The 24795-nt window shown below is 44.9% G+C and overlaps 1 protein-coding gene across 2 annotated transcripts in view; it reads left to right on the forward strand.

The window, feature by feature from the left end:
• LOC141088005 (Y+L amino acid transporter 2-like) overlaps window positions 1-24795 on the forward strand; it is a 116630-nt gene that overhangs the window by 36647 nt on the left and 55188 nt on the right. The window contains exon 2 of one of the 2 annotated variants that reach the window (XM_073573836.1): window positions 7796-8331. In XM_073573836.1, coding sequence (XP_073429937.1) covers window positions 7824-8331 — 508 coding nt within the window. In that variant the 5' untranslated portion in view covers window positions 7796-7823. The remainder of the gene's footprint in view (window positions 1-7795; window positions 8332-24795) is intronic. The other variant, XM_073573837.1, reaches the window with a different exon arrangement.

Consider the following 24795-nt stretch of genomic DNA (forward strand, 5'->3'; position numbering starts at 1 on the left):
CTTCTGCAGTCTTCTGGGACTTCTCCTGTTCTCCAAGAATTTTCAAAGATTATGCAGAGGGGTTCAAAAATTTCTTTTGCTATCTCCTTCAGTACTCTGGGGTGTAATTCGTCTGGACCTGGAGACTTGAATTTATTTAGGTTAGCTAAGTGTTTCCTCACTATCTTTCTGTTTATAGATATCCTGGATTCTTCTATTCCCTTAATAGGCCAGTGAAGAACCGTTGATGTTACATTTCCTTTCTGAGAGAAAACAGATGCAAAATAGGAATTTAAAAGTTTGGCCTTCTCAACATCCTGTCTTACCATTTCATCATTCTCATCCTGTAAAAATCCTATAGCATCTTTGACTTTTCTTTTACTTTTGACATATCCCCAAAATTGTCAGCTTTAGCTAATCTGATTTGTGCCCAGCAAGTTCTGCAGACAGCATTATATTCAGGGCTGTGGAGTCGGTAAGCCAAACCTGCGACTCCCGACTCCTCAATTCCCCTTACTCTGACTCTGACTCCACGACTCCGACCCCTACATATATTGCTTATGTTTAAGTGAAAAATTTATTGTAGTACAATGTGAACATCAGACATTTAATCATTTTTATGATACAATAATCAAGATATTTAGATAGAACATAATATATTGGAATACAACTTTAGAACACAAAAAACTAATAAATTGTAAATATGTATTACACTATGTAATATCGAATAAATATATATATATTCACTATGAAGCAGGAGTGTGGAAAACCACACACAAACACGACTTCCAGATCCAAATTTTGCAACAAAAATCACTTTATTAGAAAACACAGACAGAGCAGAAAAAAATGGGGGAGCATGTGCAGGGGACAGTATAGTGCAACAGTGCTGAAGGACGCACCAAACCTGCCAAAATCGCACCAAGAAATAAATAAATGGCTGCAAGCAGAAAACAATAGTACAATAGAAGTCAATGTACCACACAGGTATGAAATTCATATGTACATATTCAAACTCATGGTAATAACTATGATACAGACACTCGAGGATTGCTCAATTGATCAGCCCATGAGGTTATCCCCTTCACAGAGCCCCTTACAATTAAGGTGCCACGTCTTAAAGTAATAGAACTGATTGTTCATATCATTATTACTGAACACGGTTGAGAAATGGAGGGACAATGTAATAGCAATCACTTATCTCAGAGTATAACCATTATAACCTCCATAGCCCACATGATATCAACAATGAAAAGGGGCATGTAACTACATATGAGAATAACAGTTCCCCCGCAAGCGAGAGTGCAAAATGAACTCCCACAGAGCATTACCGGGGGGAAGAGAAGGTCTCAGTATTTACCTGTGTGTGTACTGGTGTGGTCAGGCAAGCTGGCGGTGCGTCTCCCCGACGAGCGTTTCGGAGCGAGGCTCCTTCGCTAACAATTTCCGGGTATAAATTAATTGCCTCATGCACAGTCAGTTTTGATGAACGGTTGAATTTTTCTATTTCTTTGAGAGCAAGTGAAACATTTTGGCAGATTGACCATAATTCAGCAATCTGCTTGCTATAGGAGACGGAGTGAAATCTTTTTCCTTGCGGCTATGCTTTGCCTGCTCCATGTCATCCAAATACTTGTCAAAGTCAAACGCCTCATCTGATGAGGATGAAGATATGGCAGCAGTAGCACTGTCAGGACCCAAGTCCTCTTGCACCTGGCAGTCCTCCTGTAGTCCACTCATCCTAACTGCTACCTCAGTCAGAGGTTCTTTTCCTTTAGTAAGCTGTTGATCATCAAGCAGTATACGATGACTTAGGTACACATAAACAGCTGCCAGAAAAATTTTATTTTCCAATACCTGTGTCTCTCTCCGTTTCATTGAAGCAGAAATGCCATCTGCGATTAAACCTCCTCTTTGAGACAGGCAAAATAGCAAGTTCTTCCACTCCCTCATGAAAATGCCAGGAGTTAAATCCTCCGCTTGTAATTTTTTAGTCACGGTAAATGGGTGATTAAGCAATTCCTTCAATTCAGCCACCTGTGCCAATTGACCTTCATTTAGGGTTACCTGAGGGTTCACCATATCTATAAGAAACTGTTTTAGTTCAAGCAATCGCTCTATCATTAAATAAGTGCTGCCCCACCGAGTGGCTTGATTGACAATTGCCCCTTTCCCAGCATGTCTCTACAGCATGGAATCAATTTTAGGGGTTCTGGCTGTAATAACCAATTTCCTCACTTTTCCAATCAGATTTCCAGCATGTTCCTCTTGCAGACTATCTCTTATTGCCAGCTGCAGCGTGTGCACAACAGAGCGCATGTGATGAATATGAAAGTGTTTTGAAGCACCTTCAACAAGATCATCTATTTCTACAGAATAATTTTGCTGTTCTTCTGTTGTAATATCTGTTTGTTCCTCAGTTACATGAACAGCACTGTGGCCTTCCATCTCAAACATACGGAATTCTAAATTTTCTTCTAGCTGTTGTTCATTACTCTCATTCATCAGTTTAATTGTACTTATCATGTTTGAAGCATTGTCCGTTACAAAAGAACCTGTTCTTGTATGAATGTAGCCTTAGATCAGGAATAGAACAGCCATTTATAGGACATTTCATAACTTTCCCAAATTCCTATGAAAAAATATTCAGCACATTCTACATTGAACTACTGTACCCAATTTATTATATATTTTCGGAGTCGGTCCATTTTATACCGACTCCGACTCCACCAAAATGAGCACCGACTCCGACTCCACAGCCCTGATTATATTCCTCTTTAGATATGCCTCCCTCTTTCCATTTTATAAACATTTCTTCATTTTTAGCATGTGCTTAAGTTCTGTGTTCATCCATCCTGGTTTCCTTAAATGGTTCCTATTCTTCCCTCTTTTCGGAATTGTTAACGATTGTGCTTTGAGAATTTCATTTTTCAAGATTTCCCATCCTTCCTGGACATTTTTGTCTTTAAGGATATCCAGCCATTGGATCCCTCCAATTCTCTTTCTGAATCCCTTAAAATCTGCCTTTCTGAAATCTAACCTTGACATCTGAGTCTTCACAGGTCTTCCTCTAGTTATCCAAAATCCTAAAGTAGCATGGTCTCTACCTACTAGGGTCCCAGCCACTTTTACCTCCTCAAACATTTCCTCCCTGTTTCTAAGGATTAGATCAAAGGTAGCAGTTCCTTGTTTTCTCCCCTACCTTTTGGAAGGTAAAGTTGTCAGCAAGAGAGGATAAGAATTTTCTTGACCTGTTAGTTTTGCCTGAGAGAGATTCCCAACAAATGTCTGGATAGCTGAAATCTCCCATGACATCTGTCATATTTTTTGGAGAACTTGGCCATTTGATGCATAAAGAGTTCATCCATATCTTCAGCTTGCACAGGCGGCCTGTAGTAAATGCCTACAATGGTGTCCTTTCCATTGTTTTGTCCTTTTATTCTTACCCAAACAGTTTCCACAGATCTCCCAGTCTCTGCACCTTCAATCTCTGTGCAGATATGCGCGTTTCTAACATACAATGCGACACCTCCTCCTCGTTTATCATGTCTGTTTCTAGCAAATAAGTTGTATCCTTTTAGCCTTGTATTCCAATCATGTGTATTGTCCCACCAAGTTTCAGTGATTCCATTGACATCATATTTCTTTTCCTGCGTTAGAAGTTCCAGTTCTCCTTGTTTGTTGCCCATGCTTTGTGCATTAAGGGGGTTTTACACTAAGCAAATCGCTAAAACGTCACTGGTTTTGTGACGTTATAGCGATATTGCTAGCGATATCGCTATGTGTGATACTTGCCTCCGACCGGCTCCCCCGCTGTCCATCGCTGATCGCGCGAGAATGTCCGGCTCCATTTCTCGTCGGGCGCTTCCTGCTGAGACTTCCTGCTGTGTGAGACGAGCGACGCTGGACGCGGGCGGGAGGACGTCAGGATCGCTGTGTGTGAATGGTAAGTATCGTGCGCTGCGTCGCTGCTGCATCGCAGTGAGGTCTTTCTGTATGAAAGCTCACTAGCGATCATTTAGCGATGCACCAGCGATCCTGACCGGGTCGGATCGCTGGTCGGATCGCTGGTGCATCGCTAAATGTAAAAGGGCCTTTAGTATAGAAGCATTTTAGTTTGTGATTGGTTTCTCTTTCTCCAATATTTTTATTCTTTAGATTCTTTTGTCTTTGTTCTTCCTTTCCACTTCTAATAGCAGAGTTCTCAATAGCATTTGTCAGGTGTATGGCTTTTTCTGGCCTTTTCCTTCCCTTCCCGCATTGTTCTAGTTTAAAGCTCTCTTTATAAGTGTAGCAAGGTGACTTCCAAATACATGTTTTCCAGTCTTCGTAAGGTGCACCCCATCTCTTGCAAGTAGTCCATCGTATAGGTAATTCACTCCGTGATCCAGAAATCCAAATCCTTGCTGACGGCACCATCGACGTAGCCAGTTGTTCACCTGCAGAGTATTATTCCACCTCCTTGTTCCATGGCCACCACTGGGAGGATGGAAGAGAAGACCACCTGCGCTCCCAGTTCTTTCACTTTCTTACCTACGTTTTCAAAGTCATTGCAGATGGTTTCCAGGTCGTTTCTTGCTGTGTCATTTGTCCCCACATGTATTAGCAGGAATGGGTAGTCATCAGTAGGTCTGAAGAGTCCTGATATCCTGTCAGAAACATCTTTAATTTTTGCATCAGGAAGACATGATTTCTCTTGCGGTTATATCTGGTCTGCAGATAGGGGCCTCTATTCCTCTCAACAGGGAATCCCCCATGACCACCACTCTCCATTTCTTCTTCAGAACATTTTTGTTTCTCCATCCAGGACGACTCTGAAGGCGTACAAAGTTGCTGTTTGTGGGTAAAGTCTTATCCTGATGTATTTCTTCATCGTTCTCCTGTGTAAGAGCCTGGTACTGGTTCCTGAGCAATATGGGCGCTGACTGCCTCCCGATCCTCCTGCTTCTCTGGGTCACATGTTTCCATTCCTCTGTTTCTTCAGGTGCACTTCGAATTTCTTCTCTTTTTGGAACATAAAGGGATAATTCTGCTCTGTCTAACAACTCTTCACCTTCCTTAATGATCTTCAATGTAGCTAACCTCTCTTTGAGATTTTGAAACTTTTCCTCCAACAGGGACACAAGGTTGCATTTGTGGCATGTGAAGTTTGGCTTTTCCATTGGTAACTCTGTGAACATGTAGCAAGAAATGCAGCTCGCAAAATGGCTCCTGGCCTCTTCCATATTATTATTGTTAAACCGATTTCAAAGCGATGAAAAATGAGCCAAAATTCATGCGCCGATAGGTGCGCAGTTTACCGATTTCCTCTTTTCAGCTGCAACGGCCAAAATCCAGTGATCGTTGAGCTCGCGGAGGCTCTTCACTTATGCCAGAAGGTGCTGAGAATATGCAAATTCTCTCCTCAGGACTCTTCCCCTGGCAGTGCCAGCAGCCCTGCTAGTGGATGGATGTAAATGGTTGAGCTGAACACCACAGCTTCCTTCACTATTTAAGGACCCCTTTTGGGGACCGCGGATCTTCTTCAGGTATAAAGAGTCAATGTCCTGAAAGTTTCCTGAAGTCCCCCACTACCGCTGAACCTGAACTCGCTACTACATGACTGAATAAAGCAAATTTTAATCATAGGGTGACTGCTACCTTTTCTTCTATTTTTGGCATTGCAAATAAAAATCCTTTCACCCGACAAATGAGCCTTTTGCTTGTCGGGTAGTCTGAAGATTTACACTGCATGGTCATTGGGATGTAACCGTAAAGTAGATCCATCGGTATAAGGAAGGGGATAAAGAGTTGGAGCAGCAAATAGTTTGAAATGTTCGTAGATAAGTGTGAAAGATTTCATGTTCTCTGAGATCTGCTCTATGTTGGTGGCCCTACGAGGTCTGTGTTGTAGAAAAAGCTGAAGCCATAGGACACATTGTTTCATTCCTGCTCTGTGTGTCAAAGGTTGTCCTTAGCTTGTACTCCCAGAAGCTACCTGTAATCTGAGTGTGATCTGGGAATCTTAATCTTGCCTGTGGCTTTGTATGGACAGGTTTTACAGGTTTTTCTCCAGTATTGCAGATAAATGTTCCCGTTGGTGACAGTGAGCTCCTGAGAATTCTGTTTGAGATCATGAGCTCCTGACACTGAACAGGATAGTCTACAAATATTGCAAACTCATGACTGTAAAATCAAGATCTGCTGTACTCCCCTCAGCAACTCAAGTGGTGGCCTCTGTACTCCACTACTTGTTGTACTGATTGCTCCATCAACACGTGGCCTCTGTACTTCACTACACGTATTGGTGGCCTCTGTACTCCACCACACGTATTGGTGGCTCCATCAAGATGTGGCCTCTGTACACCATTACTTGTAGTGATGGCTCCATTAAGATGTGGTTGCTTTACTCCGTTACCCGTACTGATAGTTCCAGTATACATTACTTAATTATCATACTAAAGCTGGCCATTCACTTTAAATCAATGTCCGCTGAACCTGACAGGTCGACCATATAAGGTTTTTGTTGGATTTTTAACATGCCCAATCTTTTTTTAATCTTGGTGGTAGGAGGAATGAACTACCACCAGAGATGACTGATAGTGGCTTGCGCCTCTCTTCATTGAGAACGTATGCACTTATAACAGCAGCTGTCCTGTTGTATATAGCTAGGTTATACCATGCCTGATGAAGAAGCCCAAGTTGTCTTGAAGGCTCGCTATTTGTGATCTTTTTGTCAGTTGGCTGTTAATAAGTATCAACTACTCATTATTTATTATTCATTTTTATAGCGCCATTTTTTCCACGGCGCTTTACATGTGAATGGGGCATACATAGACAATTACACTAAACATGAGCAGTACAAGGCACACACAAGACACAACTTCAGGAGGAGAGTGGACCCTGCCTGCGAGGGCTCAGTCTACAGGGGATGGGGGGAAAGACCAAAGTCTAACCTCTTCTTCAATAAAGGTGCATCAAATGTGTGAGAACTTGAAAATAAAATGTCCCATCATAGTGGCAGTGATGCCTTTTTTCGTATTTTGGAACTTGATTGTTTTAAGGCATACACCCTATTTTCTACATTGGTTGCATGCAGCTTTTTTTGGTTTGGTATGCATATGATGCCCTAATGTACATCTGACACAAGATTTATGATAAAATCACTTTTTTTGCACAAGATTATCGTTAGACCACTGCTGCCTGGTAGTCCTCCATATTTGAGTTCTGTATAGCCACATCCTCACCACTGATTGGCATCTTTCTGCCTATGCACAGTTTACATAGAATGCTGGCAATCAGTGGTATGGACCGGGGTGGTGGGGTATACACATCTTGACATTCAGAGTACTGGGAGGTCTGGAGCAGATAAGCCAGGAATTTAAAAAAAAAATTGCAGCAAGCAGCCCACTAAGTGATGCATCCGGGTCTCTGTCCCAACATTATGCTGTTTTCAGATGGGGTAGCAAATACCTGGTGACACATTCCATTTAACCCTTGGACATAAATGCGATGCAATAATGGATTTCTTGTGAATCAAGTAAGTATTAGAAAACCCAAACTGAGCACTGATCACACGAATCTACTCAGACAATCTAGAATTCCTTTCCAGGGTTTTGTTCAATTAAGGACTCTCCCGCTTGTTAAATGCAAGCGAATTACACAATTCCACTTGTATGGGTCCCTAGACAGCAGTGGTGCTCACCATGGGGGGGCCTATTACTGGTTTCATGGTTTTGGCCATGTCTTTTGATTTGCTCTGGATTAATCCCCGGGAGGTAACAAACTGCTGAACCACCATCTCCGGTTTGTCTAACTCTACTTCTTTTTAATTTAGTAGGATAACGGTACTCCACACCTTCATCATGGAAGAAACTGAGAGCCAAGCCGTACCTCTGACTTCTTCTAGCAACGGGGTCAGTCCAAAGAAGTCTGACTCAGGCTCTGAATGTCCAAAGGATGTCATGCAACTCAAGAAAGAAATCTCCCTTCTAAATGGAGTCTGCCTCATTGTGGGTAACATGATCGGCTCAGGGATTTTTGTATCTCCTAAGGGAGTCCTTATTTACTCTGCATCCTATGGATTATCTCTTGTCCTGTGGACAATCGGTGGTATCTTTTCAGTGATTGGGGCCTTATGCTATGCAGAACTTGGCACCACGATTCCTAAATCAGGAGGCAGCTATTCCTACATACTTGAGGCTTTCGGGGGATTTGTTGCCTTCATCAGACTCTGGACCTCACTGCTGATCATTGAACCCACCAGCCAAGCGGTGATTGCAATCACTTTTGCCAACTACCTGGTACAACCCATGTTCCCCACATGTGAACCTCCTTACATCGCATCTCGTCTCATTGCTGCTGCTTGTGTGTGTATGTATATTATGGACTATTAACTAATGAGAAATATAGTAATAGAATAATTCACCATATTAAGGAATCAAATGATACCTCATAACATTTATGTAGCCTTTGCTTAAATTGGGCATGTATTTACTATGCATGTCATTTTTTACATGGGTTCTCCTGTGAGTAATAGCATTGTTGTAGCCCTTTCTATTTAAAGGGAATCTGTCACCAGGTATTTGCCACCCCATCTGAGAGCAGCATGTAGGTGCAGAGACCGTGTTTCCAGTGATGGATTACTGTAGTTTTGATACCGTCACTGTTTTCTCTGCTGCTGATGCTGCAGTTCTCTGAATGCTGAGCGCAGTGTAACCCCCGCCCACATCACTGGCAGCTTTTTTCCCCATGTACAGTGTACACTGAAAGCTGCCAATCGGTGTAGGAGGCGGGATATACAGAGCTCATGCATATGGAGGACTACTTGACAGCAGGATTAGTAGTCCTCTAGTGTTAATCTCCTGCTAATAAAAGTGATTTTGCTCAAAACTATAGTAAGAAGCCAAGTAAGTGAGGCAGAATGACATCAGGGTCTCTGTCTCTACATTTTTGTGCTCTCAGATTAGGTGGCAAAAACCTGGTGACATATTCCCTTTAAGGGGCAAGTCGCATGACTATAAGGCTCTCGTCCCTGTTCTCGCTTAGCCTAACTGCATGCCTATTAACCTGAACAAACAGCATTGAAAGCAAAGATGATGTTGTTAGTTTCAGTCCCGAGACCTGCTGATCAGCTGGGATTTGTGACACTAATATGGATGAGGAAATACTGCTGCTATTAGCCCTATGAAAAGCAGTAGCTGAATAGTGACAATTTTTAGATTTCCCATCATACCTGGGATAGATGCAGTCATGGTCGAAAGTGTTGGCACCCTTTTAAAATTGTTCTAGAAAAAGATGCATTTCTCCCCCAAAATTATTGCATTTAACATGTTTTGTTATACACGTGTTTATGTCCTAAAATAAGGCCAATTGGACATATTCTCACATAAAACCCCAAACATGGTCCGGACAAAATTGTTGGCACCTTTCCAAAAATGTGGAAAGTAACAGGTGTGGGCAATATGAAAATCACACCTGACACCATATGAAAAGGGGAGAAAGAAAAGGACACCTTACCTGCAGGCAAATATGGTGGAGGTTCAAAGATGTTCTGGGGTTGTTTTGCTGCTTCTGGCACTGCATGCCTTGACTGTGTGCAAGGCATCCTGAAATCTGCAGACTATCAAAGGATTTTGGGTCTCAAAATTCGGTTCCGATTTATGATTGACGGCCAATATTGTTTTTGCAATATTCGCCGAACGTCATTGAAGTCGATGACAGTAGAAATAATCGAATATGTGCGGAACTGATCATCAAACGTAAATTCGGCACTAATATGGTACGACTATGGCAAATTCAGATTCGGCAACCGATTCCAAACATATTCACTCAGCTCTAGTCGCAATGTAGTGCCCAATGTGGGAAAGCTGAGTTTACATCTTAGACCATGGGTTTTCCAGCAGGGCAATGACATCAAACATACTTCGAGAACCACCCAGAAATGGGTGGAAACAAAGCGCTGGAGAGTTCTGAAGTGGCCAGCAATGAGTCCGGCTCTAAATCCCATTGAACGCTTGTGGAGAGATTGGAAAATTGCTGTCGGGAGAAAGCGACTTCAAATGTGAGAGTTCTGGAGCAGTTTGTAAAAGAAAGAGGGGTCCAAAATTCCAACTGAGAGGTGCAAGAAGCTTGTTGATGGTTATAGGAAGTAATTGATTACCATATATACTCGAGTATAAGCCGACCCAAGTATAAGCAGAGGCACCTAATTTTGGCTCTAAAAATTGGGTAAGCTTATTGACTCGAGCATAAGCCAGGTATGCATTGTCCCCTCATCCCTGTCCCGGTATGCATGGTTCCCCTGGCCATGTCCTTGTACACATGGCTCCTTATCCTCTTTCCTTGTATGCATGTCTCCTTATCCCCTGTCCTTGTGTGCATGGCTTCCCGATCACTGTCCTTGTATGCATGGCTCCACCATCGCTGTCCTTGTATGCATGGCTCCTTATCCCCTATGCTTGTATGCATGTTTCCTATTAAAAAAACAAACATCCTACTTATCTTCCTGTCGAGCGATCATGTGACCCCGCTCATTAAGGTAATGAATATTCACTCCATACCTATGGGAGTGGCAAGGCGTGCATATTCATTATCTTAATGAGTGAGGACACGTGATCGCTTGGCCGGAAATGCTGTTGGTGCTGAAACCAACCAGATGCAGCGAGGGTGCGCAGGAAGGTAAGTAGGATTGTCTTCTGGAAGCCATCGGCTGCGGTGTCACTGTGCGCGCTCTGAGAACTAAATATTCATTATCGTGCAGTGACTATTCATTTCTCTTTAGCAGCGGGCGCAGATACAGCCACAACCGCCCTGCCTCCTGTGACCCGCTGCTCCCCCCCCGGCCCTCTGGAACAGTTGACTCGTGTATAAGCCGAGGTGGGGATGTTTTCAGCACAAAAAAGTGCTGAAAAACTCTGCTTATACACGAGTATATATATTCAATTTTTGTGTTTTTTGTGAAATTATGTCCAGTTGGCTTTAAGTTGTTTTTTTTTTTTTTGTGTATTGTTCAAGTACACACAAGTACACACAAAGGAAATAAACAAGCAATAATTTTCTAGTAGAAATGCTTCATTTTCTGGAACAATTTCACGGGTGCCAACACTTTTGGCCTTGACTGTATGTATATCCATGATATAGATACAGGGGTTGGACAAAATAATGGAAACACCTGGAAACATCAACAAAAGTTAGTTTAATATAGTGTAGGTCCACCTTTTGCAGCGATTACAGCCTCAATTCTCCGAGGTATGGATTCATACAAGGTGTGAATTGTTTCCAAAGGAATTGTAGCCCATTCTTCAGTTAAAACACCCTCCAGTTCTTTGAGCGACGATGGCGGCGGAAATCGACGTCTAACTTGAATCTCTAAAGTTGACCATAAATGCTCAATAATGTTGAGGTCTGGGGATTGTGGGGGCCAGATGAGATGCTCAACTTCATTACATTGTTCCTCGTGCCATGCTTTAACGATTCTAGATGTGAATTGGTGCATTATCATCCTGAAAGATGGCATTCCCCTCTGGGAACCGTGCTTGATCCATAGGATGCTGTTATGATTGAGTCACCGTAGGAGGCAAAAAAAAATGCTAGCTAAGTCCAGAAAACCAGAGAAGTTGGCAGCTATCGGACTGCAGACCCCTGAACCTATCAACACAACTAGCAGTAGCCGTGGGGGGTTCCTACGATGCCCTAGACCCCTCGATCACAGCCGGAGAATTAAATAGGCCTAAAGAAAGAAAGGGGAAATCTAAACTGCCCCAGAGCAGACCCCAAAGCAATAGGCAGCCCCCAACATATAATGACGGTGAAGCAAGATGAAAATACTAACACAGACAGAAAGATAGACTGAGCAAAGAGGGGCCAAAGCTAACTAAATAGAAAAGGACAGGAAGGATGCTGTCTGCAATCCGTGAAAAACCCTATGAAAATAAGAGCCAACAGACTGACAGTGAAAAAGGCCCTGAAGACGCTAGGCTTCAAAAAAGCTATGTCAGTACTCAGGAATATACTGTAGACAGAGCTACAGGCAAAAGGAGATTCAGCTCACCCCAGCAGGGAATGGCAGAATACTGAAAAGCAAGGAAAACAAAACAAAAAGCTAACAGGCAAAACAGAAACTTAGCTTTAGAGGAGCAGGAATCAGACTGGTGTCCTAGAAGTCCACAGAGAAATCACCCGCAGGGCAGAAGGGCGTCGGCAGCCTTATATCCAGTCCGTGACTCCACTCAGCCAGTCATCCTCATTAGACTCAGGTGCCTGATAATCAGGCTCATTACCTTCCTTTACCAGAATAGGGAGTTCACCAGGCCCCAGTGACGAAGGGGAAAATGAACTCACAACAGGATGCACTTGGTCGCCCAAAATGCCTAAATAATCTCGGCTGTTAATTCTTCCATGAAGGGATATCATTGGCCCGGCGGATCTCCACGAAATAGCACCCCAGATCATCACAGAACCTCCAGCATGTTTTACGGTTGGGAGAAGGCAGTCTGGATGGAATGCTTCTTTCGGCTGTCTCCAAACGTACACTCGGCCGGAGGTCGGAAATAGGGTAAACGATGATTCGTCTGAGAATATCACATGTTTCCACTGCTCGAGGGACCAATTCTGGAGGTTTCTACACCACTCTAAACGCTTGGAAACATTTGTCATTGAGAGCAGCGGTTTTCAAATTGCAGCTCTTCCGTGGAATCCAGATTTGTGCAGCTCCCAATGAACAGTTTTCGTGGAAACTGGGTTTTGTAGGTGTTCATTGAGCTCAGCAGTGATTTTCGGAGCTGTGGTCTTGCGATCCTCTCTCACAATTCGCTTTAGAGTCCGACGGTCTCTCTCAGTCAACTTTGACTTTCGGCCGGACCTGTGCTTTGCTGCGGATGTTTTCCCTTCTCTTTCAAACGCATTCATTACTTTGGAGACAGTACCTCTTGACACACCAAGCATTCGAGCACTATGTTACACTAGCGCCTGCCATACGAGCACCAACAATTTGGCCTCTTTGAAAATTCGAGAGGTCTGCCATTGGTATCAGGTTTTCTTCAATGTTCTTACAATTCTGCAAAACAGACAGTTAATTTACATACACATCATATAACACAAATAATCAACTACAAAACATTACCATATGTCACGGTTTGCATGTTTATAACATGTTCGAAGATTATAATGTCAAAACGTTAGGTGTTTCCATTATTTTGTCCAACCCCTGTATATATTGTATTGTGCAAGCAGTTATCTTCTCAGCAGTTGCTTGCTGCCAAAGGCTTTGGCTAAGCAAGCAGGTAACATGTTACTTTTTATCAGTTGGCTTTACTTGGAGTATCGTTTAACATATGGATATTTGTTACATATATTTAAAAATGATATTGATAAAACTATAATTTTTTTGCCTGTATTGTTTATATGTCAAGAAATTTGAAGATGCCATTAAATAGTCTGGCAGCGTCGTTCTTGCATCAGATATCCTACCTATGTAATGCCTCCGGACTCGGATGAATGCTGCTCCATTGGCAGCATGGATCAGACTGGCTGTGTTACTGCCACCCTGTATGATTTATTCTGAAATGCTATGGAGTGTCAGAGATAACTTAGTTTGAGACTCTTTAAGTGATTGTGTGTCTTGCATGACTACTCCAAGCAGAGCTGATGGCTTCTCCCCACTTGATTCCCCTAGAGTGATAGGACTCTACTTAAATATACCCCTGAGGAGAGAAGAGAGACTGCCACGACCTGCTTTGAAATGGTCATCCAAGACACATAGTCCCTGGCCAGCTTTTCAAAGTTTGTCTCCCCTGAAACGTAGTGTATTGAAGTAAAATGTCCTAAGTCATATTACAAGACTCATTAAAGGGTTGACTTGTAGGATCGTTACTAGTGTTGAGCATTCCGATACCGCAAGTATCGGGTATCGGCCGATATTAGCTGTATCGGAATTCCGATACTTAGTTCCGATACTTTTTTCATATCGAATACCGGAATCGGAAGTTCCCATAATGCTAGGAGCCCGCTCGATTTGATTCAGCCAATGGGGATCCTCAGAAGTGTGGGCACATCCTGTTAGGCATGTTAGCTACTGGCATGGCTGTGATTGGCTGCTGAAATGATGTCATGATGCACTATAAAAACCGCTGCAGCCGCCATTTCTGGTCACTCTGCTGTGAATTCAGTTAGGGACAGGCTGCTGTTGAAGACTGTGAGGGACAGTTAGAAATAGCGATCATCAAAAATATCTATTGCTCTACCCAGGCTACATAATCCACCACTGTAGCATTTTTGTAGCCCAGCAGCGCTGTTTTAATAGCTGTCTGCAAGGGCTGTGTGAGTGCAGACCCACGCTGTGTAGTGTGTCCTGCAGGCACGTCTGCTTGTAGGCCGCCCAGCGTGTGTTTCTGCCTCATACACATTTTTTTTATTGCTGCTTTTTTTTTCTCCTGTATTGTGTGCTTCCATACGTATCCATATACGTTGGTTGCAAACACTAAAGGAGTGGACAGCGGAGCCTTTCAGCAGCCTTTCAGTGCTATAGCCCATTTCTCTGCACTGTTTTTGGCTGTCTGATAGGTCTCTCTGTGTGTGAGTGCAGCTCACGTTGCAGTGTGTTCTACAGCCACCGCTGGTTGTAGTCCGCTCAGCGTGCGTCACTGCCTCATACACAGTCCTTTTTTTTTTTTTAATTTATAGCAGCAAATTTGTACAGATTTTTGCTCCTATATTAGTGTGCTTCCATCCGCATCCATTGTCATTGGTTGGTTGCAAACACTATATAGGATTAGATAGAGGAGTCTTTTTGCTGGCTTGTGCCCTTCAGGGCCAGCCAGACTAGTATCACCCTATTTTTTGGAGCCTCATCGATTGCATTGTAGGTTAGCTTCCTGCATTGTAATCGCTCCAAAAAGTTTGTGATACTATAGCTTTCAAACTTTGGTCACATCCTTTTTATTTTTCCCCCCAAAAAAAAAAGGAAGTAAAGTTCACCCAACACTCCACTTTAGAGTTGTCTACACAACTCTACGCCAAAGCCTACGCCACTGTTATGAATGAGTCACCGTAGGAGGCAAAAACAGAAATACTAACTAAGTCCAGAAAACCAGAGAAGTTGGCAGCTATATCGGATTGCAGACCCCTGAACCTATCAACAACAACTAGCAGTAGCCGTGGGGGGTTCCTACGGTGCCCTAGACCCCTCGATCACAGCCGGAGAACTAAATAGCCTAAAGACAGAAAGGGAAATCTAAACTGCCCCAGAGTAGACCCCAAAGCAATAGGCAGCCCCCAACATATAATGACGGTGAAGCAAGATGAAAAAACACACAGATAGAAAGATAGGCTGAGAAAATGATGGGGCCCAAGCTAACTAAATAGGACAGAATAGAAAAGCTGCTGTCTGCAATCCGCCAAAACCCTATCAAAACAAGAGCCAACAGACTGATAGGGAAAAAAGCCCTGAAGACGCTAGGCTTCAAAAAGACTACATCAGTACTCAGGTATATTCTGAAGACAGAGCAAAAAGGAATTCAGCTCACCCCAGCAGGGGATTGCAGAAATCCAGAAAAACAAGGCAAAACAAAACCAAAACACAAATGCAAAAAGCAGAGCAGAAAACTTGGCTTTTGAGGAGCAGGAATCGGACTGGTCTCTTAGAATCCCTCTGAGAAATCACCAGCAAGGCAGAAGGGCATCGGCTGCCTTATATCCAGTCAGCAATTCCAGTCACCCAGTCATCATCATCCTGCTCAGGTGCTTGGTAATCAGCCTCACTACCTTCCTTCACCAGAAGAGGGAGTTCATCAGACCTCAATGGTGAAGGGGAAAATGAACTCACAACAGTACCTCCCCCTTGAGGAGGGGTCACCGAACCCTCATCCACGCCACCAGGGCGATCAGGGTGAGCCCGATGAAAGGCACGCACCAATCTTTTGGCATGAATATCAGAGGCAGAGACCCATGAATTATCCTCCTGACCATAACCCTTCCACTTAACCAAATACTGGAGTCTCCGTCTAGCCAGACGGGAATCCAGTATCTTCTCTACCTCATATTCCATGTTACCTTCAACCAATACAGGGTCCGGAAGTGCCACCCCAGGAACAACTGGTTCAACAAACCTCTTCAACAAGGACTTATGAAACACATTATGGATTTTAAATGTGACAGGAAGAGCCAAACGAAAAGAGACCGGATTAATAATCTCCAAAATCTTGTAAGGTCCAATAAATCTAGGCTTAAACTTAGGAGAAGCCACCTTCATAGCGATATTTTTTGATGATAACCAAACCATATCACCAACCTTAAACTGGGGACCAATGGTCCTATGTCGGTTGGAAAACCGCTGGGCATTTTCCTGGGAGAGAGAGAACTTATCCACCACTTGGTCCCAGATTTGGTGCATTCTCTCCACCAGTGTCAACACCTGGGCAGGCCGAAGGCTCCACCTGCCCTGAAGAAAATCGAGGATGAAACCCAAAGTTACAAAAAAAAGGAGACATCAAAGTGGCAGAACTAGCTCTATTATTTAAAGCAAATTCGGCCAAGGGCAAAAATGAAACCCAATCATCCTGATCAGCGAACATAAAACATCTCAAATACGACTCCAAGATCTGGTTTGTTCTCTCCATCTGCCCATTGGCCTGAGGGTGAAAAGCAGAGAAGGACAACTGAATTCCCAGCTTGGAACAGAAAGTCCTCCAAAATCTAGACACAAACTGAACTCCTCTGTCAGATACAATGTTCTCAGGAATCCCGTGCAAGCGAACCACCTGTTGCAAAAACAGGGGCACCAACTCAGAGGAAGATGGCAACTTAGGGAGTGGTACAAGATGAACCATCTTAGAGAACCTATCACAAATCACCCAAATAAGTCATTCTCTGAGAGACAGGCATATCAGAGATGAAATCCATTGAAATATGGGTCCATGGCCTCCTGGGGACCGGCAAAGGCATCAACAACCCACTAGAGCGAGAACAAGGTTTAGACCGGGAGCAAGTCCCACAGGACTGCACAAAATTCCTGACATCACGACACAAGGCGGGCCACCAAAAACACCGACTCACCAGATCTCTAGTACCAAAAATACCTGGATGACCAGCCAATGCAGAGCAATGAACTTCAGACATCACTCTCTTCTTCCACTGGTCAGGAACATACAACTTTCCACTGGGACAACGCTCAGGTTTGTCGTCCTGGAACTCTTCCAGAGCACGTCTCAAATTGGGCGAGATGGCAGAAAGAACTACCCCTTCGCCTAAGATGGTAGCAGGCTTGGTCACCACGGGAGAATCAGCAAAGAAGCTCCTAGAGAGAGTGTCAGCCTTGACATTCTTAGTTCCAGGAAGAAAAGAGACCACAAAATCAAAACGTGTAAAAAAAACAAGGCCCACCTAGCCTGTCTAGGGTTCAAGCGTTAAGCCGACTCCAGGTAAATCAAATTCTTGTGGTCAGAGAGGACCACGACTTGATGTTTAGCTCCCTCCAACCAATGTCTCCACTCCTCAAATGCCCATTTCATGGCTAACAGTTCTCGATTCCCCACATCATAGTTTCGTTCAGATGGAGAGAACTTTTGGGAAAAGAAAGCACAGGGATTCATTTTAGATGTTACAGGATCCTTTTGGGACAAAACAGCTCCTGCACCAATCTCAGAAGCGTCCACCTCTACCTGGAACGGGAGTGAGACATCAGGTTGCCGCAAAACCGGGGCAGAAGTGAATCTTCGCTTCAGCTCCTGAAAGGAAGAGACAGCCTCCGGAGACCAATTCAACACATCAGCACCCTTCTTAGTTAGATCAGTCAATGGCTTGGCAATACTAGAAAATTTTGCTATAAATTTCCGATAAAAATTAGCAAAACCCAAAAACTTCTGGAGGGCCTTCAAAGAAGTGGGCTGAACCCAATCATAAATGGCCTGTACCTTGGCCGGGTCCATTTCGATAGTTGACGGAGACAAAATAAATCCCAAAAATGAAATCCTCTGTACCCCAAAAAGGCATTTCGATCCTTTGACATACAGGGAATTCTCCCTCAAGATCCGGAACACAGTCCGAACATGTTGCACATGAGAATCCCAATCCTTGGAGAAGATCAAAATATCATCCAGATAGATAATCAAAAATGTATCCACAAAGTCTCGGAAAATGTCGTTCATGAAGCACTGGAAGACAGAAGGGGCATTAGTGAGCCCAAAAGGCATCACCAGGTACTCAAAATGTCCCTCCGGAGTATTAAACGCCGTCTTCCATTCATCCCCATGCTTAATGCGGATAAGATTATACGCCCCCCTGAGGTCAAGCTTGGTAAACCAGCAAGCACCTTTCACTCTGGAGAATAGATCCGAAATCAGGGGTAACGGATACTGATATTTAATAGTAATTTTGTTGAGGGCACGATAATCAATACAAGGCCTTAATGAACCATCCTTTTTGGCCATGAAAAAAAAAAACAGCACCTAAGGGTGAAGAGGATGGTCTAATATGACCCTTCTCCAATGCCTCCTTAATATAGGATCGCATAGCCTCGTGCTCGGGTACAGATAAATTGAAGAGCCGACCCTTGGGAAATTTACACCCCGGGCTCAGTTCAATTGCACAGTCATAACTCCTATGAGGAGGCAAAGACGCAGACTCATTCTCACTAAATACATCATGAAAGTCTGCCAAATAGTCAGGAACATCATGCGACTGAGGAGAAGTGGAAAAAACCGGAGCCTCACTATGGGCACACCGACAACCCCAACTCACCACAGACACAGATTTCCCATCCAAAACTGGATTATGAATTTGCAACCAGGGAAACCCCAGAACAATGGTATCATGCAAATTATGCAACACCAAAAATCTGCAATTTTCTTGATGGTCTGGGGCGACCCGCATGACCACCTGGGTCCAAAACTGAAGTTTATTTTTCGCCAAAGGAGTAGCATCAATCCCCCTCAAAGGGATAGGCGTCCGCAGAGGTGTCATCGGAAATCCACAATGTTTAGCAAAATCCAAGTCCATTAGGTTCAGGGCTGCTCCCGAATCCACAAAAGCCTTGGCGGAAAATGTGGACAGGGAGCAGATCAGAGTAATTGCCAGAAGAAACTTAGGTTGAACACCACCCACAGAAAATGTGTGTGAAAAATGTTTCTCTCGTTTAGGACAGACAGAAATAATATGCGAGGCATCTCCACAAAAAAAAACACAGCTTATTACGCCTTCTGAACTCCTGACGTTGCTCCCTGGACAAAACTCTTATCACATTGCATAAGTTCAGACACTTGTTCAACAGGTGGCAACACCTCTCGTGCAGTCCTGCGTTCACGTAAACGCCGATCAACCTGAATGGCTAATGACATAGAATCGTCAAGACCAGAGGGAACAGGAAATCCCACCATAGTATCTTTTACGGCTTCTGACAAACCCTTCCGAAAGAGCTGCCAAGGCATTATCATTCCTGGTAGTAAGGACCGCCCACTTTTGGAATTTTTGACAGTACAATTCTGCAGAATCTCGACCCTGGCTCAATGCCAACAGGGTCTTTTCAGCCTGATCAATAGCATTAGGTTCGTCATACAACAACCCCAAGGCTTGAAAAAATGCGTTCACATTAGTCAGAATAGGATCATCTGGTTTCAAAGAAAACTCCCAATCCTGGGGATCGCCACGCAGCAAAGAGATGACAATTTTAACCCGCTGCGCAGAGCTCCCTGACGAGTTAGGCTTTAAGGCAAAAAATAATTTACAATTATTTTTGAAATTCAAAAATTTAGAACGATCCCCAAAAAACACATCAGGAGTAGGGATCTTTGGTTCAGCAGCATGTGAATGAGCAATGTAGGTGGAAATTCCCCGCACTTCCGCAGCGAGCTGCTCCACACGATCAGACAATTGCTTTATCTCCATTGAGAGAAAAAAAAAAAATTCCCCCTATGGCCTCAGAGATGTAGAGTAAAAAATATACACACTTTTTTTTTTTTACAATTCTTTCCTGCTATTGAGTATCCTAGGATCTGCTCTATGGCTGGTGATTCTGTTATGAATGAGTCACCGTAGGAGGCAAAAACAGAAATACTAACTAAGTCCAGAAAACCAGAGAAGTTGGCAGCTATATCGGATTGCAGACCCCTGAACCTATCAACAACTAGCAGTAGCCGTGGGGGGTTCCTACGGTGCCCTAGACCCCTCGATCACAGCCGAAGAACTAAATAGCCTAAAGACAGAAAGGGAAATCTAAACTGCCCCAAAGCAATAGGCAGCCCCCAACATATAATGACGGTGAAGCAAGATGAAAAAACACTCACACAGATAGAAAGATAGGCTGAGCAAATGATGGGGCCCAAGCTAACTAAATAGGACACAGGATAGAAAAGCTGCTGTCTGCAATCCGCCAAAACCCTATCAAAACAAGAGCCAACAGACTGATAGGGAAAAAAGCCCTGAAGACGCTAGGCTTCAAAAAGACTATATCAGTACTCAGGTATATTCTGAAGACAGAGCAAAAAGGAATTCAGCTCACCCCAGCAGGGGATTGCAGAAATCCAGAAAAACAAGGCAAAGCAAAACCAAAACACAAATGCAAAAAGCAGAGCAGAAAACTTAGCTTTTGAGGAGCAGGAATCAGACTGGTCTCCTAGAATCCCTTTGAGAAATCACCAGCAAGGCAGAAGGGCGTCGGCTGCCTTATATCCAGTCAGCAATTCCAGTCACCCAGTCATCATCATCCTGCTCAGGTGCTTGGTAATCAGCCTCACTACCTTCCTTCACCAGAAGAGGGAAGTTCATCAGACCTCAATGGTGAAGGGGAAAATGAACTTGCAACAGTCCACATTAGATCATATTAAAGTGTAGTACACACACTCTTGTCAAAATTAGTGTTTCTTTTACTGATTAGCAGGTGTTCAGGAATGAGAACACTAAGCCCCCCTTTTTTTACTTTTCTGCCTATCTTTATCAGTCTACTAAGATGAAGAAGGCAGGGAGTAAGGCACGTGGTCGTGGGCGTGGAGTTTCAGCAGGGAGAGGACGTGGGGATTCGGTGCCTGCTGCGGCCACCAGTGACCCGGCATCCCCCACTTTTACCAGGCAACAGTCCTTCATGCGCAGCTTTGTAGGACCTCGCCGTACCCCACTGCTGCGTGACGAACAAATTGAAGCCGTTGTCGGATGGATGCCAGCTAACGCATCCACTTCAATGACTTCCGCATCTTCTCAGGGCCAGAGCATTGAAGAGCAACCATCTGTCTCTTCATCACCTGCCAAATTGCCCAGGCAGTCTGAGAGCCCTGGACAGGAGCCATCTCAATCTTTAATTCTGTTCTCAGAATCTGTTGACTTGGAAAGAGGTGGCCAGCCAAGCAGCATTCTAGAGCGTGAAGAAGAGGGAGTATGCAGTGATGCGCAACTGCTTTGTCCCTCTGAATCTGAAGAGGCGGGTGGGCCAGTGCCTATTGTCAGCACACCTCAGTACTCATCTGATGATGATGAGACTCAGTTGCCAATTTCTGGTGCGTACGGTGCTGGCGAGACAACCCAGGACCAGCCGGTGCTTGAAGAGGGGAGTGTAGATAATGAGGTCCTTGACCCATCATGGCGTTAGCCACAGGAAGGTGGTGGGAGCAGCTCTGAGGAAGAGATTCCCCGAACGGCCAAAACAGGAGGGAGAGGGCGGGGGCAGACTTGGTTGCCTGTAGCCTCCACTTTGGCACCCGTGAGGAGCAATCCTCTTCCAAAACACAAAACGGGCGCTCCCAGGACTTGCAGTGCGTGGTCTTTTTTTGACACAGTTGCAGATGACATTTGCTTTGTCAAATGCAAGCTGTCATCAGAAAGTTAAACGAGGGAAAAATGTGAGCAACCTCAATACCACAAATATGTGGAAATATGTGCGTACCAAGCACGAAGTGGAGTTACACAGACACACTGAAGATGTAGGCCAACCTTCAGCAGCACCTACCACCTCTTCAGCTCGTGTTGGGGCCTCTTCCTCCAGCTCACACACAGCTGGTTCGGCTTCCTCACTGGAACGCCATGGAAGAACCTCTGCCACTGTTGTCCAGAGACCCAGTGAAATTCCACCCACTGAACCACGCTCTCAGTCATCATCACACTCCCAGGCCACTAACCAGCAATCGGTAGCACAGGCATGGGAGAAAAAGCGGCCATACTCGGCAAACCATCCCCGAGCACTGGCTCTGAATGCCGGCATTGCCAAACTACTGGCCCTTGAGATGCTGTCATTCAGGCTGGTGGAGACAGACACCTTCCGGAACTTGATGTCATTAGCAGTTCCACAATACAATGTGCCCAGCCGCTTTTATTTCAGCAGGCAAGCCGTCCCTGCCCTGCAAAAGCATGTGGAGGGAAAAATTAAAAATGCGCTACTAAACGCCGTCAGTAGCAAGGTCCACCTGACCACCGATGCGTGGACCAGTAGTCATGGACAGGGACGATACCTTTCCCTCACTGCCCATTGGGTCAATGTTGTGGAGCCGGGTACAGATTTGGAGAATGGCTCTGTACGTATTCTGCCAACTCCAAGGATTGCGGGAATGCAGTCTGTACATATTGAGTCCTCCTCCTACTCTAGTTCCTCGGAATCAGCACTGCATGAGCCTGTTAGGACAGATATGAGCACAGGTGTGGCCAAACGTCAACAGGCCGTACTTAAATTAATTTCTTTGGGGAATCGGAGCCACACAGCACAGGAGCTCTGGAATGCCATCAAGCAGGAGAGCGATGTGTGATTTGTGCCTGCGAATCTCCAGCCAGGTTTGGTAGTGAGTGACAATGGCCGAAATCTAGTGGCAGCTCTGGGCCTAGGCAACCTCACTCACATACCATGTCTGGCACACGTGCTCAATTTGGTCGTGCAGAGCTTTGTGAGGGACTATCCGGATCTTGATGCACTGCTGCACAAGGTTCGCCTAGAGTGTGCTCACTTGCGGCGTTCCAGCATGGCAAGATTGCGCATTGCATCTCTGCAACGCCGATTCCGCCTGCCAGAACATCGCATCATATGTGACCTCCCCACCAGGTGGAATTCAACGTTACATATGTTGGAGCGTTTGTGTTTACAGCAGGCAGCAGTAATGAAGTACCAGCTGCATCAGGCGCAAACAAGTCGCACTGTGCGCCGGTCACACTTCACCACCACTGAGTGGGCCATTATGAGGGACATCTGCCAAGTTTTGCGTGCCTTCGATGACTCCACGCGGATGGCCAGTGCAGATGATGCACTAGTCAGCATGACTGTCCCCCTTATCTGTCTGCTTCAAAAAAACCTTACAAGCACTAAGTGAGGAGGTTTTTGAAGAGGATGAGGAGTCAGAAATGCCATCTGCTTCTGGCAAGTCTGCGCAACGTGGTTCCACACAAAGGCCTAGGCAGGGGACACTTAGTGAGGAGGATGACGAGGAGTCAGTGGAGGAGGAGGAACACATCTCTCCAGAGGAGGGAGGTACACAAGGCTCTAGTAGTCAGTGTGTACGGCGAGGGTGGGGTGATGCTGAGCAGGCTGAGATGCTGCCTCGAGCTGGGGACAGCGTTTCCGGTCCAGTTGGCATTCTGCAGCACATGGTTGATTTCATGCTGCAGTGCTTGTTAAATGACCGCCGCATCGCCAACATTCTCCACACGGCTGATTATTGGGTGTACACCCTCCTAGATCCTCGCTACCGGGACAACTTACAAAGCCTCATACCACAGTTGAACCGGGAGCGTAAAATGCGGGAGTACCAAGAAACACTTGTTCAGGCCATCATGTTCTCCATTCCCCCCGCGAGTGTTGCTGGTAGTCCTTTTCAAAGCGGACATGTGGGTAGAGGCAGTGGAGGAAGCTCTGCACAAAGAGGTAGCAGAGGCAGTGCCGCAGGACAAGGCAAGGCCAGTATGGCCCAAATGTGGAAAAGTTTTGTGGGACCGCCACAAACTGCTAAACCATCACAGACGGCTCCAGTCAGCAGGAGGCAACGTTTCCGTCAGATGGTGACAGACTACTTGTCTTGCCCTGTTAGTGTACTCCCAGACGGCTCTTCCCCATTCAAGTTTTGGGTCTCTAAGCTGGATACATGGCCAGAGCTTAGCCAGTATGCATTGGAGGTGCTGGCTTGCCCTGCTGCCAGTGTATTATCGGAACATGTCTTTAGTGCTGCAGGTGGTGTGGTATCAGACCGTCGCACGCGACTATCCGCCGATGATGTTGACCGGCTTACTTTTGTGAAAATGAACAAGGCCTGGATCTCACCTGAATTTGCCAGTCCTCTTCCAGAATAAATAATTGGCTGGCAACAGGATCCAGGTCTCCTGTTGTGTTCATGTTTCTATGACCTGAACTGTAATTCCTGGGCTACAACAATGCCCGTTGTTGCTCAGAAGGTCTGTACGCACAGAAAAAACACTCGCTCATGTGTAAGTGGGGTTCGGTAACGTCAGCTGATCCCCTGCTGTGCGTATGGCAAAGTGTCCTGCTCCCTCCAAACTCTATGTCCCTCAGATTTACACCTGGCTCCAAGTAGGCCTCAACCTACTACCTGATTTTTCCTGGGCTCCGACAACGCCAGTTGGTGCTCAGAAGTGCTGTACGCACAGAAAAAACACTCGCTCATGTGTAAGTGGGGTTCGGTAACGTCAGCTGATCCCCTGCTGTGTGTACGTCAAACTCTCCTGCTGCCTACAACTTCTGACTACCTCTGATTTAATATGTTCTCTGATTTGCCCTCTGTCTCCACTCTGTTTTTAGTATTTCCTCAGGCCTCCAACACCGCCTGTTTCTGCTCTCAAGTGCCGTCTGCACAATCAACACTTGTTCCTGTGTTACCATGGTCCTGTAACATCAGCTGATCTCCAGAGGTGAGTCCGGCAATG

Source organism: Dendrobates tinctorius, unplaced genomic scaffold (genome assembly GCF_039654945.1).
Source record: "Dendrobates tinctorius isolate UK_male_01 unplaced genomic scaffold, ASM3965494v1 ptg000037l, whole genome shotgun sequence".
In the NCBI taxonomy this organism is placed as follows: Eukaryota; Metazoa; Chordata; class Amphibia; order Anura; family Dendrobatidae; genus Dendrobates; species Dendrobates tinctorius.